General features: G+C 40.2%; 1 protein-coding gene and 1 long non-coding RNA gene across 2 annotated transcripts; both read right to left on the reverse strand.

The window, feature by feature from the left end:
• Positions 1-1,406: 1,406 nt before the first annotated feature.
• On the reverse strand, positions 1,407-1,744 carry LOC120110540. Its single transcript, XR_005511639.1, has 2 exons — positions 1,683-1,744; positions 1,407-1,584 (listed from the first exon to the last, which is right to left on the reverse strand). It is a non-coding gene; the product is annotated as an uncharacterized LOC120110540 (long non-coding RNA).
• Positions 1,745-9,692: 7,948 nt separating this feature from the next.
• LOC103713966 (ABC transporter G family member 9-like) lies at positions 9,693-13,340 on the reverse strand. Its single transcript, XM_039125792.1, has 4 exons — positions 12,876-13,340; positions 11,907-12,690; positions 10,623-10,939; positions 9,693-10,519 (listed from the first exon to the last, which is right to left on the reverse strand). Exons 1-4 carry the CDS (start codon positions 12,978-12,980, stop codon positions 9,842-9,844), a joined length of 1,884 nt encoding a protein of 627 aa, XP_038981720.1. The 5' UTR covers positions 12,981-13,340; the 3' UTR covers positions 9,693-9,841.
• Positions 13,341-17,659: the final 4,319 nt, after the last annotated feature.

Here is a 17,659-nt window from a genome sequence, read left to right on the forward strand (position 1 = left end):
CTCGGGTCGACTCTAAGTATCAGCACCGAAGACTGGCACACTTTGTCTTCCTGAGAGAGTCGACTCCTTCAACATGGAGTCGACTCGGACATCCTCGGGTCGACTCCTGCAGGGCTGGAGTCGACTCCTGCAGGGCTGGAGTCGACTCTTGCAAGCAACCCCAAAAATAGCTCTCTGTTTCTTCACTATGGCAAGATGCGAGTCGACCCTCTCATCCCTGGGGTCGACTCAAGCTTCACATGAGTCGACTCCTAGATGCTAGGGGTCGACTCCATTCAGTTGACACAAACTTTTTCAAGCAAACTCGAGCCAAATTCAATTGCAGTCGTTTCGAGTTTCGAGGCATATTTTCTCAACAATCTTCCACTTGCCGAGAAACAAGCATGAAGCAACTGTAACCCCATCAGCAACATGATCTTCAATCATCCTCTATGTGTGTGAACCTCTGTCTTCACTTATAGCTATGAGACGAACAGAAGATGCACAAATGTGCAACTTCTCAAGAGTAACCACCTTTGTCAATATATCTGCTGGGTTGTCTATTGTATGTATCTTCTCTAGCTTGAAAAGATCTTCTTTGAGGAGTGACCGAATAAAGTGATATCTGATATCAATGTATTTGGTCCTTGAGTGAAAAGCAGTTTTCTTTGCCAAATGTATAGCACTCTGGCTGTCGCTATACAACTTTGCATCGCCTTGCTCCATACCAAGTTCTTTCATCAAACCTTGTAACCAAACCATCTTCTTGCTCGCTTCAGTAAGAGCAACGTATTCGGCCTCGGTCTTAGACAACGCTACAATCTTCTGCAATTTCGAAACCTATGAAACTACAGCACTTCCCAGCGTGAACACATACCCAGTAGTACTCTTTCTGCCCTCAATGTCTCCAGCCATCACTACAAGAAAACTCATCTTTTCCGACGCTTTTTATAATCTTTACCGACGCTTATAAGCGTCGGCTAAAGTTCCCGCAACGCAAACAGACGCGTCGCAAAAGCGTTGGCCATACCGGAGTGGCAAATGTTTTTGCCGACGCTAATATAAAGCGTCGGCAAAAACTGGGCTTTCCCGACGCTAATGGAAGCGTCGGCAAAAACAACTTTCGCCGACGCTTTAAAGCGTCAGGAAAGCCCACAGGAAGCCCAGCTCTGGGTTTTCGCCGATGCTAAAAAGCGTCGGTAAATGTATTTTTTACCGACGCTATAACGATGCTTATATAGTGTCGCCTAAAGGATTTTTACCAACGCTTTGTAAGCGTCGGCGATGGCGTGCCAGCTGCCAAAGGGGGTTTTTAACGACGCTTTAAAGCGTCGGGAGTGGATTTTTTTTAAAAAAAAAACAAAAGCATATTAAAAAGATATTATAGCAATATGAACCTGCATTATATTTACATCAAGACATACAGATCATTCGAAACATTCATATTGTCATATAAGATTAAATTTACATAAGTTTAGAATTACAATGTATTTTGAAAAATATAAGAAAGATACATATAAAACTCATTAAATAACAGTCTAAAAAATATCAGGGACCGCATTCAGCCCCATCATCATCTCTGCGAGCTGTTGAAGTATCAGGAACCTAAAAAAAAAAAAACTTTAGAAGTTAGGAATATGAAAATTATTAACTCATGCAAAATAATAATTATGTATAGTCATCAAATACATATAGTTATTTACCTGAGGAGGGAGAAATCGCTGTAACATAGATGAAATATGCTCAAGCTGAGACTGCAAAGTTTGTTGGTTCTGCTTCAGCTCTGCCAACTCTGCCTGATGGCGATCCTTCATATCTTCAATTGTTGCCCGAAGTCTACTAACTTCTGCATTGCTACTGCCTTCTCCAGCATTTCTTGTATACATGCCCACTGCAGACAACTGAGTGGGGGTAACTCCAACGCCATAACCCCTCACTCGACCATAACGCTCTGGGCCCAATAATTCAGCGAGCACCTGAGCTTCGACATGACTGGTCGCGTCGGATGATGATGACTCTCCGACGCGCTCTGAAATAAGAGTTGTTGCCCTGTCCTATATATCTCAAAAGAAAAAGTCAAATTAATGTATGCCAATAATAGAACTAATAAAAATATTATTGAAAGAGTCAAAGATGAATACATACAACTATATCTCTTGACTCCTCCCGAACAAAACAGAGCAAAAATGGAGGTTTCAAAGGAAGTTTAGCTGCCAAAGCTTTGGAAGGAGGAGGAGGAGGAGGAGAGAGAGTTCGATCCAAAACCTAAACAGTCTGAGGACTTATCTGCAGATCACTCAAAATGCAAACAAATTAATCTCAAATGAATCATGCTTGCCGGCTGAGATCAGCCTTTGGCTTGGCTCTTCGCAATTACTCTCATGCAAACAGTTCGCACAAAACTTCTTATGTAACCAACAGAAAAACTTTTGTTGACAGAAGGGCTCCACGCCAGCATCTAACTAATAACAAAAATAAGACACTGACTATCACCCACCCTCATAGGCACCAAAGTCAGTAAAATCTACAGGTTAATTTACTGGATGTGCAATTCACTTAATGTCAGACATAAAACACAAAACTTATGTTAATGTAACCTTGATAACAAAATGACAAATGAATCATCATGCAAACGAATTATTACAGGCCATATAACCCTATTGTGATAGAATGTAGAGATGGTGTAAGAGGTGAAAGTATGCTAGATACAGAATTGAGATCTAGTGCTAGATGTTCAGCTGAGGTGATTTATTTAAACAAGGTATATGTGATATGTGACATGCAGATTTAAAAACTAACAGGCTTCTAATGTAATGAACTCCTGGTGAAATATTGTTGAGTTACAGCCTGTAAAAACAAGCTACTAGATCCACAATGCCCCAGTCTTGATGAATAGCTTACAATTAAAATCCTCCAAGCCTTACTGAGGAGTTGACTCAAAACAACAATTATTCTACCCTCTACATGTCTCAAATCCTATTGAACTGTTTTGATATTCATATGATCGAAGATTCATAAGTAAAAGAGCATTAGAAAGTTGAAACACCCATCCATAACATTTCCTGATCATTTATTTTTTATCAGCCGAATATTGCCAAAAATACATCAGTTAATCCCATTCCTTTCAATTATTCATGAATTTAAGGTCTGTTGATGCATAATCCAACCACTTTTGTCCAACCAAATTAAATAGCTACTAAATAATGACAATCACGAACTCAAATATCCAATATGGGATCTGCTCAATCCACACTGGCAGAAAGTTATTAATTAACGAAACTCCAGACAGAACAATAATTAATTTCAGAAGAAAAGTTCACGGTATAACAATCTCTGAGAAACTCAGATCCCATTTCCCGCACCAAAGTAATTTCATCAAAAGTCTACAACGTCAATTGAATTTTTTATCATGCTTTTGAAGAACGGGAATAGAAAGAGTGAAATCATAGATCATAGACTCCACTTTCCATCCACTAAAACGGGAGAAAGTAAAATTTTATTGCTTATATTTTTATTTGAAAATTTTCAGCAGGTCGAAACAAATCCTTCCTTTTCTCTGGCCGGATCACATAAAAATTCTAGCCATCACTAACCTACTACTTACACTTGCACATACTACAAAATCTTATAAAACTCTAATATCCCCAACATGTTATCGATATCGATAAGAATAATACTGCTGCCTCCAAAAGCCCATAATTTCTTTCACATGTCTTCCCCTACCATATCTAAACACCTATCAACAAACAAAAAAAAAGCATGCAAACAAAAAGGAAAAAAAAGACCTAGAGAACCAAAACAGCGAACCCTATCCAGATTCAACGAAAAAAATACACATTACAACTTCAAAGAAGTGCAAAACAACTTAAACCATATTAAAAAAATTAAACACAAAACAGAGAGGGAAACGAAAATGAAAGGAAAACCATTGAGCAGAAACATACCATCTCCCAAATCTCGGAGTTCTGGCGCGCAAGAAGTGTTCCAAAGAAGAGGAAGAGCCCAACGCCCAAAACAAGAAAGAAGAGTACGGATTCAAGAACCAAGAAAACAAACACAAAAGGAGCGAACAGAAGGTATCAAAAGAAATGAAGATATCTGATTTCAGTACGTCTCCATGAAGAAAAAAGTCTCATTAACCAACGAAGAAAATCAAAGGAAACAAAATGCAAGAGAGCTCAAAATAACCGAAAAGAAGGGAAGAATGGCCCGGGGAGGGGGTGAGAAACAAAACCAAAGAGAGCTCCATGACAAAGAGAGAGAGGAAACGAAGGCAGAAAGACGAGAAGCCGGTGATCACTGAGAAATCCATCAATACCCTCACGGCCTATTTATAAGACGCCATCGAGCGCGACAGGGGAAACGCAAGAAAGGGAAACGGGTCCCCTAACTTACCATTCAAGGAGAAGGAGAGGAGCTTGCCGTCGGACGTCGCTCGGCGCCGGAGAGGACAAGGGCCGGCCGCTCGTCGTCGGAGAGAAGGGAGGAGGAGGACCTAGGGCTTGATCGATCGGGATGCCAAATGAGGAAGAGGGGGCCGGCCGCTTGGTTTTGTTATTAATTTGACTTTTGACGACGCGTATACGCGTCGTCTTAGGATGCAATTACGGCGACGCTAATAAGTGTCGTCTGTTCTTAAAAAGCGTCGGCTGTTCCTGTAACATTACGCCAACGCTCAAGAGCGTCGTCTGTTCTGGAGAATTACCGACGCTTATTTAAAGCATCGGCAAATCTTGGCCTCATTCAATTTTTTCCCGACGCTTATACCTAGCGTCGGGAAAAATGCGTCGGGAAAGGCCATTTTTCCTGTAGTGCATGTCAGAATCCACGAAACCATATAGGTAAACATCAAAACCACCATAGCATAGTTCTAAGTCTCTGGTTCTTTCCAGATACCGCAATATCCACTTCACAGCTCTCCAATGTTTCTGGCCTGGATCGCTCATGTATTTGCTCACCACTCCCACTGCATGGGCAATATCCAGTCTCGTGCAAACCATGGCATACATAAGGCTTCCGACCGCTGATGAGTAGGGTACATATTTCATCTCATCTCGATCATCCTGCGTAGTAGGACACTTCTGCTTGAATAACTTGAAGTGTGCACCCAGCGGAGTACTCACAGCTTTAGCCTCGTCCATATTGAACCGCTTCAGCACCTTATCAATGTACTCTGTTTGAGACAACTTCAACATTTTAAGCTTTCTGTCCCAGCTGATACGCATCCTAAGAACTTTCTTGGTTTCACCCAAGTCCTTCATTGAAAACTTCTGGGACAATTATTCTTTTAGTTTCACAATCTCTCCCATGTTGGCGCTTGCCACCAACATATCATCTACATACAGAAGTAGAATGACATATGAGCTCTTCAATCCCTTGAAGTAGCAGCAATGATCACCATTACACCTCTGAAAATCATTCTTCAGCATAAATTGATCAAACTTCAAGTACCACTGACGGGGTGCTTGTTTCAAACCGTACAGACTTTTCTGAAGTCGGCACACCCAATATTTCTTTCCTTCACTACATATCCTTCTGGCTGCTTCATGTAGATTTTCTCTTCAAGATCGCCATATAAAAATGCAGTCTTGATGTCAAGCTGCTCAAGATGTAAGTCTTTGGCTGCCACTATACTCAACACCATCCGGATAGTAGACATCTTCACAACTGGAGAAAAGATCTCGTCAAAATTAATGCCCTCCTTATGCTGAAAGTCCTTGACCACAAGTCTCGCTTTGAACCTCTCAGAACCATCTAGTTCAAGCTTCAGTCTGTATACCCACTTATTGTGCAAAGCTCTCTTCCCCTTCGGAAGTGGAACCAAATCTCATGTCCTGTTGGATGATAGGGAATCCATTTCATCATCCATGACAAGCTTCCACTACTTGTCACTGGCTTCGACCTGCAAAGCCTCCTTGTAACTTTTTGGCTCACCACCATCCGTAAACAACAAGTACTGTAGGAAGTCAGCATACCTAGACGGAGCTTTTCTGTTTTTTTTACCCTTGCGCAAAGCAATCGGGATATCAGCTAGCGGTTCTTCTTCTTGTTGTGCTTCTTCCACTGGCTCAGCAACTTCTTCATCGTCTCGAGACATTGTTTCATCATCCAGCTCTGCGTATTCCGATTTTATAGCTTTAACGCCTTGGCCCGTCTGTTGCTGCAGGTCCTTGTACATAACCTCTTCATTGAATACAACATTTCTGCTCCTGATGACTTTCTGATCTGTCGCATCCCAGAACCGGTCCAAAGTCATCACCACCGTACCCAATGAATGTGCACTTCTTTAACTTTGCATCTAGCTTGGTTCAATTGTCTGCAGTATCAAGCACGTAAGAGATGCAACCAAAAGTACGCAAGTGAGATAGTTTCACCTCTTTCCCAGTCCATGCTTCCTCCGGCAGTCCAAGCTCCAATGCAACTGAAGGCCCTCTGTTGATCAGATACACTGCTGTACTGACCGCTTCCGTCTAAAAAATCTTCGGCAACCCTGCATGAAGCCTCATGCACCGTGCCCGCTCGTTGATGGTGCGGTTCATGCGTTCTGCGATGCCATTTTGCTGTGGCGTTCCTGGAACCGTCTTTAGTCTTCGAATTCCAGCTGAGGTACAATAAGCCTCAAACTCATCACTGCAGTATTCACCCTCATTGTCAGGCTTGAGATACTTCAATCTCTAACCTGTCTTATTCTCCACTAAAGCCTTCCACCTCTTGAACTTCTCAAATACATCGGATTTGTGCTTCAAGAAGTAGACCCATAGCTTTCGGGTAGCGTCGTCTATGAACGTGATATAGTACCTTGCTCCTCCATGAGAAGCCACTTGAGTTGGTTCCCACACGTCAGTATGTATGAGTTCAAACTTAGAATTTTTTTTGGTACTACCTTCTTTTGAAAAACTGACCTTCTTCTACTTTGACAATACACAATCTTCACAGAATTCCAAATCCACAGATTTTAGATCTCCCAGTTTTTCTTTGGACATCATCACCTTCATCCCTTTCTGACTCATGTGACCGAGTCTCATGTGCCATGTCCTTGCATCAACAATCGGATTTGCAGCACTGATGTTGGAATCAGTATCAGCTGTCATGTATAGTGTTCCCAACCTTGCACCTCGAGCGATCACCAAGGCTCCCTTAGTGATCTTCCAAGTATCATCATTGAAAGTGGTCAGAAACCCCAAATCCGACAACTAACTTACCGAAATCAGATTTCGAGCCAGTTTGGGTACATGTCGCACATCTCTTAGAGTTAAAGTCATCCTACTTGATGTCTTTATCTGAGCATCTCCCTTTCTTACGATGTTGCAACTGTTTCCATCACCAAGATACACCTTGCCGTGATCACCGGCAACATAGTTTGAGATGATTGTCTTGTTCCTAGTGGTGTGGAATGAGGCACCTAAGTCGACTATCCACGACTTCGGATGAACATCATAGAACAGTATCAGGGCATTGTCTTCACTTGCAGTTTCGGCTAGATTAGCACTTGCTTTAGTGTCAGAACCATCGTTGTTCTTTGGCACTTTGCAGTCTTTTCTCAAGTGACCCTTCTGCCCATAATTCCAGCACTTTCCAAGAGGTCTAGACTTGTTTTTAGACTTGGATCGTCCACCCCTGTTTCTGTCTCCCTTCTTTGAAGTCCTTCCACGTTCTTCAAAAGCCAGCGCATTTCCAGATGAACTCGCTGATGGATCCAGAATTTTTCTTCGAGCCTCTTCACTCAGAAAAAGAGCCACCACTTCATCAAACCTTGCTGTAGTCTTTTCCGAAGAATTACTAACAGCCGTGATGAAGCCTTTCCAACTTTCAGGCATCTGATCTAGAAGAGCTCACGCTTTTACCTCATCAGTGAACGTGATATTCACATATTCCAATTGGGCACATAAGGTATTGAATTCACTCAGATGTGAATGAACACTCCCACTGTCTCTCATCTTCAAAGTGAATAACCGTCGAATCAGGAATACCTTGTTCGCTCCTGTTAGCTCATTATACATGGAAGCCAGTGTGTCCATCAAATCTTTTGCAGTCTTTACTTTGGATATATTGGCGAGGATCTCTGATGCTAAGGACAAACGGATAGCGGCGAGTGCCTTCTTATCAAGACGCTCCCACTTCTCTGATGGCATATCTATCGGCTTTGCTTTTTTTCTCCGCCTAGTGGTAGATTCAGATCCTTTGAGAGCAAGTAATCCTCCATCTGCATCTATCACACACCAAAGTTCTGTCCGTTGAATTTCTCTATCCTCAATATTCCTTCATCAGCCATTGGAACATAGGAAACGTAGCTCTAATACCAGTTGTTGCGGATGAAAGCACTCGCCCTCCGATCGTACTATTTTCTTTCCTAGATCCAAACTGCGGAAAGACGGATCGAGAAGAAGAAGTAGTAGAGAATAAAATCAAGCAATCACAAAGACAATAATTTTACATGGTTCACCCCAATACGGGTTACGTCCATAGAGGCCATACACAGAGATCAATATATTCAGCAAGGGTTACAACGATCTCTCTTCCTCATTGGAGATTGCACAACTAGGGCATACAAGAGAGATAGAACTCAAAAGGAACTCACTGCAGTCGCTCTAATCTCCCCTGGGGTTCACAAAAAAAATTCTATTTATAGGTTTTCAACACATAAGGAAACTTTCCTACAAAACCCTAAGTTAAAAGGCCCATCTTGCCACCATTTCAATCAATCCCGTGATCAGGAGTCGACTCTTCACTTTCAGGGATCGACTCCTGATAAGCTCGAGTCGACTCGGACATCCTCGGAACGACTTCAATTATTAGCACCGAAGACTGGCACGCTCTGTCTTTCTGAGAGAGTCGACTCCTACAGGGCTGGAGTTGACTCCTACAGGGCTGGAGTCGACTCCTGCAAGCGACCCCAAAAATAGCTCTCTGTTTCTTCACTGTGGCAAGATGCGAGTTGACCCTCTCATCCCTAGGGTCGACTCAAGCTTCACATGAGTTGACTCCTAGATGCTAGGGGTCGACTCCATTCAGTTGACACAAACTTTTTCAAGCAAACTCGAGCCAAATTCAATTGCAGTTATTTCGAGTTTCGATGCATATTTTCTCAACACGACCAATAAGAATCCCCCGTGCTATCCCAGCTGCATATATCCCAGGATATCCAAGAATTAATTTGAACAATGTAGATGCTTCTCAAAATAGATGGAGGAGGATCTTCCAACTTCAAGTCCTGGAGACCGATGACACAATAACCATCGTAACACAAAAAGTCTCTTACAATCCTTCTTCTGATAGGATCACCCAAGCCCTGTACATTCCAAAAAATCAAAGACACGCTAGTGAAGAAACACAATCATAAGATAGGAGATCCATGAAGATTTTCGATACACATACAACAGTAGAGGTAAAAAACACCAACACTTCAACAAAGAAGCATAAAGACCGCATCTTATAAGGATTAATTATGCAATCATAAAAAAAAAAAGACCCAAAGACTTGCCGATGGGAACACAAAGTTAAGAAGACAGAACACCTAAAATCATCAACAAGACACTTAGAGGGATTGAAAGATTAAACCTTGAACAGACAAGTTTGCACGGAGGGATCAAGCACTGCTAACCTCCACCCTCTCTTTCTCCATGGTGAGCAAGATTTTTGTGAACCTTGAAACATCATCCCCTAAAATTTTGACCCCATTTCTTCGAGCCCAATTGAACAACGTATTAGCTGAAAAAGATTGGAAAACAAGCCTTTTATTCTTTGAGGGACAACAGGCATCAGGAAGGCCTGGTGAGTTACAAACCCTTTTATGTTAAAATCTTCATATTACGAGTTACAAACCCTTAGTTTTGAGTTACAAAATTTCCTTTTTTCTGGAGAGTTAATGTATGCAAGAACTATTGCCCGACTTGATCCTTCCGACCCTTATCAAGGCAACATAAGCCACCACCCTAAAAAAGATGAACATTATGAACAAGGCCGCAATTGCTAGACTTTGATGGCTAAAGCCGACTACAGCAATTGCAGGAACACTTTCAACAGGACATCTCTGGCCACCGGAGCACTCGTAGGTGTCGCCGGACGAGTACTGAGCGGATATCTGGATCTTGAAGGTGTAGTAGATGTAGGAGATGTACTTGATCCAGGCAATGAAAGGGGGCACATGTTGGACGTAGTACCCCCCAGCGAGCATGAAGGAAAGCAAGATCACGGACGCAAGCGTGGTAGAAGCCTTGAGGTCCATGACCAAGGCCCCGAGTGCAAACCCGAGGCCTTGGGCGATAAGAACCTGCAGGAGCATGATAGACAGGGTAATGAGGAAGCTCCACAAGCTATGCTTCAGACCTCCCAACCAGTACGTGATGGTGAGGAACACAATGGGGAGGATAAGCTCCATGGGCAAATCACCAACCATCCTAGCCGTGAAGTAGGAGGAGAGCCTGTACATTCCCGAAACTCTCTCTTTAGTCAGCATCGTGCGTTCCTGTGGGAAAGTGAATAAGGCTTCGAAGACGGGGTAGAAACTCCAGAATCCCAGGATAAAGTAAAGGAGGCCCATCTGGAAGCATTGACAAAGGGCGAAGCAACAATGATCAAACAACCAAGTGGTGAACTGAAGGAAGAAATAATAATAAGGTGGAGAATTGAGAGAAGAGCCAAACCTGGTCTTGAACATGTCCTCTGGATCCATACCACATAAACCCTCCAAGAAAAGCCACTATAATAATCTGTGCAACCTGGAATCCAGAGAAGGCCTGGTGCTTCCTTTCTTTCATGCCTCTCTGGAGCAACACTGAGAATTGTTCCCACCAGGTTGTAGACCACTCGTTTCTAGTTTTATGGAGCTCAGATTCTTTAAATTCTCCTCCTACTTCTCGGAGCTCCTCAACTATCTGATTATGCAAGCGGTGAGAGTAGGCAGAGGACAAAGTCTCCTTAAGAGCTTCTTGGCTCTGCAGTGTTTCATCGGGAGCCAAACCTGCATCCAATACACAGATTGCGAAGAACCGAGGGAGGATTTATGATATGACAGTCTTCTATTTTACCTCCATTTTTGTTTTGTTGATTCAATTGAATATTGAATTTTGTAGCTATTAAAAAATGCCACGTTCAATATTAATTACAAAGTATACTTTTGAGTCCTTCCAGTAACAAAAGTCAACCGACTTGAAACAACATAATCTTCAACAATCCAAACTAAACCTGAGCCACATCATGGAGTTAGAAACTCAAGTGTCAAAGACTATCCCTCGAATAAAATCAAAGTAGGAGATTCCACAATGAATTCGAGTGGAGAAGTAAAAGGCTTTGCACTCGAGCAATACATGAAAGCGGAAAAAGCATAGCTGTGTACGTGAAGATATAAAGTGAGCATGCTCGGCCATATATGGTGGATAGAAATTTAATTACTATAGATGGAGATTATTCCCACATGAATGATACGGGTCACTTAGTTGTTTTTATTCAAGTAATTGAAAAAAAAAATTACTGTGGAGATCAAAGGAATTAGGCCTACCATACCAAAAAAAAAAAAAAAAAAGGAAAGAGAAAGTAGAGCAAGTAGCCTGAGCCAGAGCCTACCTGTGGAAATGAAATGCAAAATACATCATGGCAAGGCATGCTTTGGATGTCTCGTGAAAATTTGACCGTGCACTAAATATGGCCAAACATTGCCTGGCACGTGTTCGGATGCTAAAGATTTTCCAAGAGTTGACATTAAATTCGGATAGGGAAAAGGAAGGAGCTTTTTTTTTTTTTGCTAAAAATAGGAAGGAGCTTTTGACCAAAGAAAAAAAAAAAGAAAGAGCCAGTGCAGGAATGCAGCTGAGAACGTCGGCCGATAGGCCAAAGTTATTGCATCATTCCAAGAAAGGTACCCTTTTATGAGGTATATTGTACTTGTTTGAACGAGGAAGAGAACGTTAATGAGGGAAATAAAGGCATACCGTTGGCAAGGTCGAGAAGGAAGTCGGCGGGATTCATGGCCACGGCGGGGGCGTAGCCGATGCTGGCGAAATAGTTCATGGCGTCGGAGCCCTTGCCGAAGTAAAGGGTGTGGCCGTCGGAGAGCAGCAGGATCTTGTGGAACATGTAGAAGATCCGGCTGGAGGGCTGGTGGATGGTCATCACCACGGTCCTGCCCCCCCGGGCGAGGTCGGCGATGGTGGTCACGATCCGGCCGGCGATGGTGGAGTCGAGGCCGGAGGTAGGCTCGTCGAGGAACAACAGGCTGGGGTTGATGAGCAGCTCCTGGCCGATGCTGACCCGCTTGCGCTCCCCACCGGAGATCCCGCGCACGAGGGACCCGCCGATCATGCTGTTGCAGCAGCCGAGGAGGCCGAGCTCGACCATGACCTGCTCGGCCTGGGCCGCCTTCTCGGTGCGGGAGAGGGTGCGCGGGAGGCGGAGGAGGGCGGTGTAGAGGAGGGTCTCGGAGACGGTGAGGTGGGGGTAGAGGATGTCGTCCTGGGAGACGAAGCCCATATTGCGCCGGAGCTGGTTGGAGAAGGGCCGACCGTTGTAGGTGATGCTACCGGAGAGGCGGCGGCCGGGGCGGGCAAGGCGACCAGCCAGGGCCGTAAGCAAGGTGGTCTTCCCGCTCCCCGAGGGTCCCATCATCGCCAGCATCTCCCCCGGGAGCACGGCCCCGGACACCCCCTTCAGTATCGTCTTCTCGCCCTTCCTGGAGCCGTCTGCCTTCACCTCGATCTTGTACACCACATCCTCGAACTGCATCGATCCGATCCCGTTCCACCACAGAGAATAAGAGAAAAAAATAATAATAAGAATTAATTTGAGAAAATGAGAATTTATTTATTCATTTTTAAAAGGAGAGAAAACGGCACAGAAGGTGGGGAAGGGAGGACATGAGAGAAGAAAAAAAAGTAAATGAAGCCATCTGATCGATTTCACACCTTGAGAGTAACCGGATGGCGGGCCGTGGCGAAGATGGGACGACGACCGGCACCTTCCTCGTCTGCTTCCAGCTGCGATCGGGGTTGCATCTCCATCTCCGTCATCCTTCCCGTCTCCCTCTTCCAAATGTTCCCTTCCGCTTCAACGTAAAATCACGCTGCAGAATCTTTCTCTCTCTCACACACACCCCCACACCCACACACCCGTCGGAATTTTGCTGTAGGAGGAGCTTGTCTGGCCTCTCTCTCGTTCCTGTCTCGTGTCACTCGCTCCCTGGTTCACAAGACCTTCAGGACTGTGTTGTGCATGGGGAGGAGGAGTCGAGAAGAGGAGGATGGGGACAATTTGGGAGGAAGAGGTCTGCCCGCACCCTTGATATATAAGCGCGGGGGAGTTCGAGGGGTTCAAGCATGGTAACCTCGACCCATCGCATCCCACCCTACGCGTGGATTCATCTCGCCTAAACCAGGTTTTGTTTTAGGAAAGGTGTTATCAGCGGTTCACGACGGTATATCCCAGTTCACAGCCCGTTCCGCTAGATAACGCCAGTCGATGGTGCTAGGCTGCACAACATTTATTAACGGCTATAAAGAGGCGCAACACAATTAAGGGTTATATTCACATTACCCGCTTTTTGTCCTTTCCGATGAGGTTAATCTACTATGACTTTAATTGACATGCCATATGGAAATTAATGATATATATGAATTGGGCAGAAAACTGATCAGATAAATATCGATATGTTTATATTTATATTTAATATTAAAAAATATTAAAATTAATATCTATATTTGTTCTAAACAAATTTAAATTAGACATTATGCATATCCATACTTGACATCAATGGATATAGATATGAGTTGGGTATTAAACATATACATTTTTTTAATCCAAATACAGGTATAAATCGGATACTTTTTTGGATATTAATCAAATTCGAACAAAATTCAATGATGAAAACTAGCAATACACATATGAACGTAAAAAAAGAATTCAGTAAAAAAATAAAATTTTAACAAGTATTTATTAATAATAAAAACTAACAATTTTATAAAGGATGTACCAATCGAGATTGCTTGTTACCAAAGTAGACGGAATCTATGGCACCTCAAAGATGTCTCTCGACTTCCAATTGCCGGGTGGAAACTAAGAAGTGGATGGAATAATCGAAACTCTAGTTGCTTGAAGACGACGAAGAGAAAAGAGGGACGAAATGGACGAACAAGAGGTTTCCGCCTTTCAGGCATGTAGGATAATTCAAAGAATTTTATTTAAATCGAGTTTTTCGTATTCTAGTTACTGTCTTAAGTGACAGCCATCTGATATCTAGATTCTTTTTAGTTTAGATTTGGTTAATCACTTAATTGGTTTTCTAATTAAGCTTAACTTACACTTCTTCTTTTTACTTACCCTTGTTATACTGATATCTAAATCTAGATCTAGATTCAAATTCGAAAAAATCATGTGTATCCGTATCCGAGAGATTTTTGAACTGATTATCCGAATCTGTATCGGGATCTAACCAGGTCAAAAAAATAGTATCTGAATCTAACCCGAATCAGATACGGAAATAGATACGATCGGATATAATCCGACCTGCTTGTAGCCCAATGTGTGGTTCATAAATAAGTTAACCCTTCTGCTTCGATGGTTAAGTATGAAATATATGCTTTATACAAATGCCTTGGGAAGCCGCTACATTATTGATTTACCAAAAAAGGGAAACGAAAATGTTATGCGAAAGAAAATGATCCAAACATTCAAAATTATTTTTAATAGCAAACAGTGTCTTGTATTAGCAAAATATACACTTTCTTTACATAAAATCAATGATAACGAATGGAGAATACAACACTTCAGCATATAAGTAGTAAGTCTAGAGAACATACTTGGAGGTCCATCGGGTGCAGTTTTTATAGAAAAAGATCAGCGCCAGTTGCCGAGCAAGACAGGCATGCACCCTAATTGCTCGATAATACCCTACTTATAACACGTCTCGCCCACATGGATTAATCGTGCACAATCATGGACCAAGATATAACAAACAATAGCTGTAGAGAATTAAATATCTTTATGCGCCTTTAATGCTAGCCATGTGGCGAACTCCTATTGGTCGACCAGCTATACTAGTTAGGGTTGTTACCGAGGCATATCACTGACCATGAGTAGATAGATGTTTTATTGAATTATACAAAATATATATCGAATAGCTGATGAAAAATAACTATGGTAAGAAAAGAAAAGATACATAAGTAGATAAAATTGCATCAAAGTGTTTATTACTTGATGCTTTACCGAAAAATTATTTGTGTAATTACCTACATTGCATGTTTTAGGTACTATCATCATTCTTTTCTTCAAATAATTATTCAAACCTTGCCTCTTGATTTTTCTAAAAACTGTACTAATTGAAGGTTTCGTATATATCCTTCCTAGATGCTTCGTAGCATCCTCTCCTCCATTTGGAAATTGAATAGATCAATTAGTTTGAATTAAATTTATTATTTGTTTTAGTGCCTAGACGTGTTTTATAGTGAACCAAGTTGCTGAGGAAGCATTTGCGACAAAAATAAATTTGATAAGTGTTCAGTGCAACCCAAGATATAGCTTAGACTAGATCTGACAAGTATTTATGCAAATCATGTGGAAATTTATCTGATTTGAGCCCATCTAGATAAGGCCCACACTAACACACATTTTGATTTGTTTTAGTTGTTTTAAATTGATCTCGACTCTGATTCAAAATAAGTCTCCGGTACGGTGATGGGATATATTTTATGGTGGTTGCAATAAAGTTAAATTCTATAAAACTATAGTAGAGATAACAACCATCTTAGTCTCTAAAACTGATGCTGCTTTCAATGGATGAGGCACATTATAAAAGAACACAACTATGGACTTGGTCCCCAACTCAATTGAGAGTGCTTGCAAGGTCTTCCCCATTAGAATGCTTGGAGATAGATTTGGAAAATCAAGGTGCTGCTCATGGGTGGTGAGGAGCACATCCGAAACTTCTTGTGACTACAGTTAAGCTAGTTTCAAAGATCAAGATGTCAATTGCTTGACCTTCATGTAAGTTTTATTGCCCTATACAGTTATTAAGTCATGCCAAGGCTAAAATGTGTTTATCCAAGTAAAATCAGTTTGTGTTTTTGGATTGGGAAACCCATAGGATCCTTTGTCTAAGCTTCAATGTTAATTAAGGATCCAAACTCAACTCAATATGAACTTTTTTTGAGATAACAAATCTAAAAATGACCTAAATTATTGTTTCGACTTATAATTGAAGTCCTATCAAAATACAATCTTGAATTATATCTAAATTCTTAGGGTTCATTTTGGTTGAGGTATGTCAGATTATAGGATAATCTAACAATTTCTGAGAATTATTTAGCTAGAAAAATTATTGCATGAGAAAATAAATTTTACCATATTTAGTCGATAGAAAATTACTCCATGAAATAGTACCAAAAAAAGATTACTATATTTGGTTGGAGAGATAATCTTATATAAAAATATTGCCAAATTCCCAACGATGCTTTTGAATAAACAATTCAAAAAATATTTTTTTTTTGTTCACTTTTTTTTTTGGCCATTTATGGTCCACTTACATGAAGGCCATCAATATTGGCCATTTTAAATATTGAAACATTGATGCAGGATAGAAGAAGAAGAAAGAAGAGGAGGAGGAAGAAGAAGAGGATGGAAGAAAATATAAGAAGGAGGAGAAGATAAAGGAAGAAGACAACTCAATATTCTCAAATCTCATATCTTAATAATACAAACTTATGTTCTCAATTGCATGGCAATCGATTTATTTAAATCCAAAACTCTAATAAGAGTTCATATAGAAAAGAATACTAGAGTTTCATAAAATTTAAGTCCTAAAGTCCAAATAAAAATAAAATTCCCTAATTTTTAAATAAAATATATTTTTTAATTTCTATATTTGCACTAATGGAAGTGTGGCTAAATTTCTTATTAGACAATCCTCCGTCAAATATATTTATTAGAGCTAAAAAATATTTATAAATTAACTATATAAATATTATCAAATATATTTTTTATTATGAATAAATTTTAATATCATTTATGCATATAAATAATTATATTTATTAGAAATTTTATAAATATATATATTGGTAAATAAATATACTAATGGTTAATAAATCCCATGTTATATTTATTAATTTATAACAAATATTTATTAATCATTTAATAATAAATAATGCTTATCAATAAATATATTAATATATTACTATCTTAATTATATTACTCATAAATAATAATATTAATATTTTAATATAATAATGACTATAGATAAATTTATATATTATTTATAATAGATAACTAATAAACATATTAATTATAAAAATTGTATATATAATAAGTATATTTATTATAATTAGTATATTTATTAGTATATTAATAATGAATATATTTATTAATATTTTATAATTAAATATTAGTTATAATAACAAATAAATAATATAGTATAAATATGTAGTGACAATATATTATTTATATATTATAAATGTACGTTATATTAGTATTAAATAATAAATATATTTATTATATATTTTTGATACATTAATCTAATATTAATAATATATAAATATAATTAATATTAACTATATAATATGGTTAATATAATATTAATATAACATGAGTGGAGGTATTTCCATCAAGAAATGATCGTTTTAAATTTTCTTCTCTTGATAATATAACGTCGAAAAAAAATACTATCTTATAGTGGTATTTGTTTTATCTTCTCTCTTAGTAA

The sequence above is a fragment of the Phoenix dactylifera genome, chromosome 4, assembly GCF_009389715.1.
Source record: "Phoenix dactylifera cultivar Barhee BC4 chromosome 4, palm_55x_up_171113_PBpolish2nd_filt_p, whole genome shotgun sequence".
Classification (NCBI taxonomy): domain Eukaryota; kingdom Viridiplantae; phylum Streptophyta; class Magnoliopsida; order Arecales; family Arecaceae; genus Phoenix; species Phoenix dactylifera.

Coding starts and splice junctions, on each gene's coding strand:
- LOC103713966 (XM_039125792.1), bottom strand. CDS start 12,980: ATGACGGAGATGGAGATGCAACCCCGATCGCAGCTGGAAGCAGACGAG. Junction 12,691..12,875: donor GCCATCCGGTTACTCTCAAG/GTGTGAAATCGA, acceptor GGATCGATGCAG/TTCGAGGATGTGGTGTACAA. Junction 10,520..10,622: donor GAGGACATGTTCAAGACCAG/GTTTGGCTCTTC, acceptor CAATGCTTCCAG/ATGGGCCTCCTTTACTTTAT.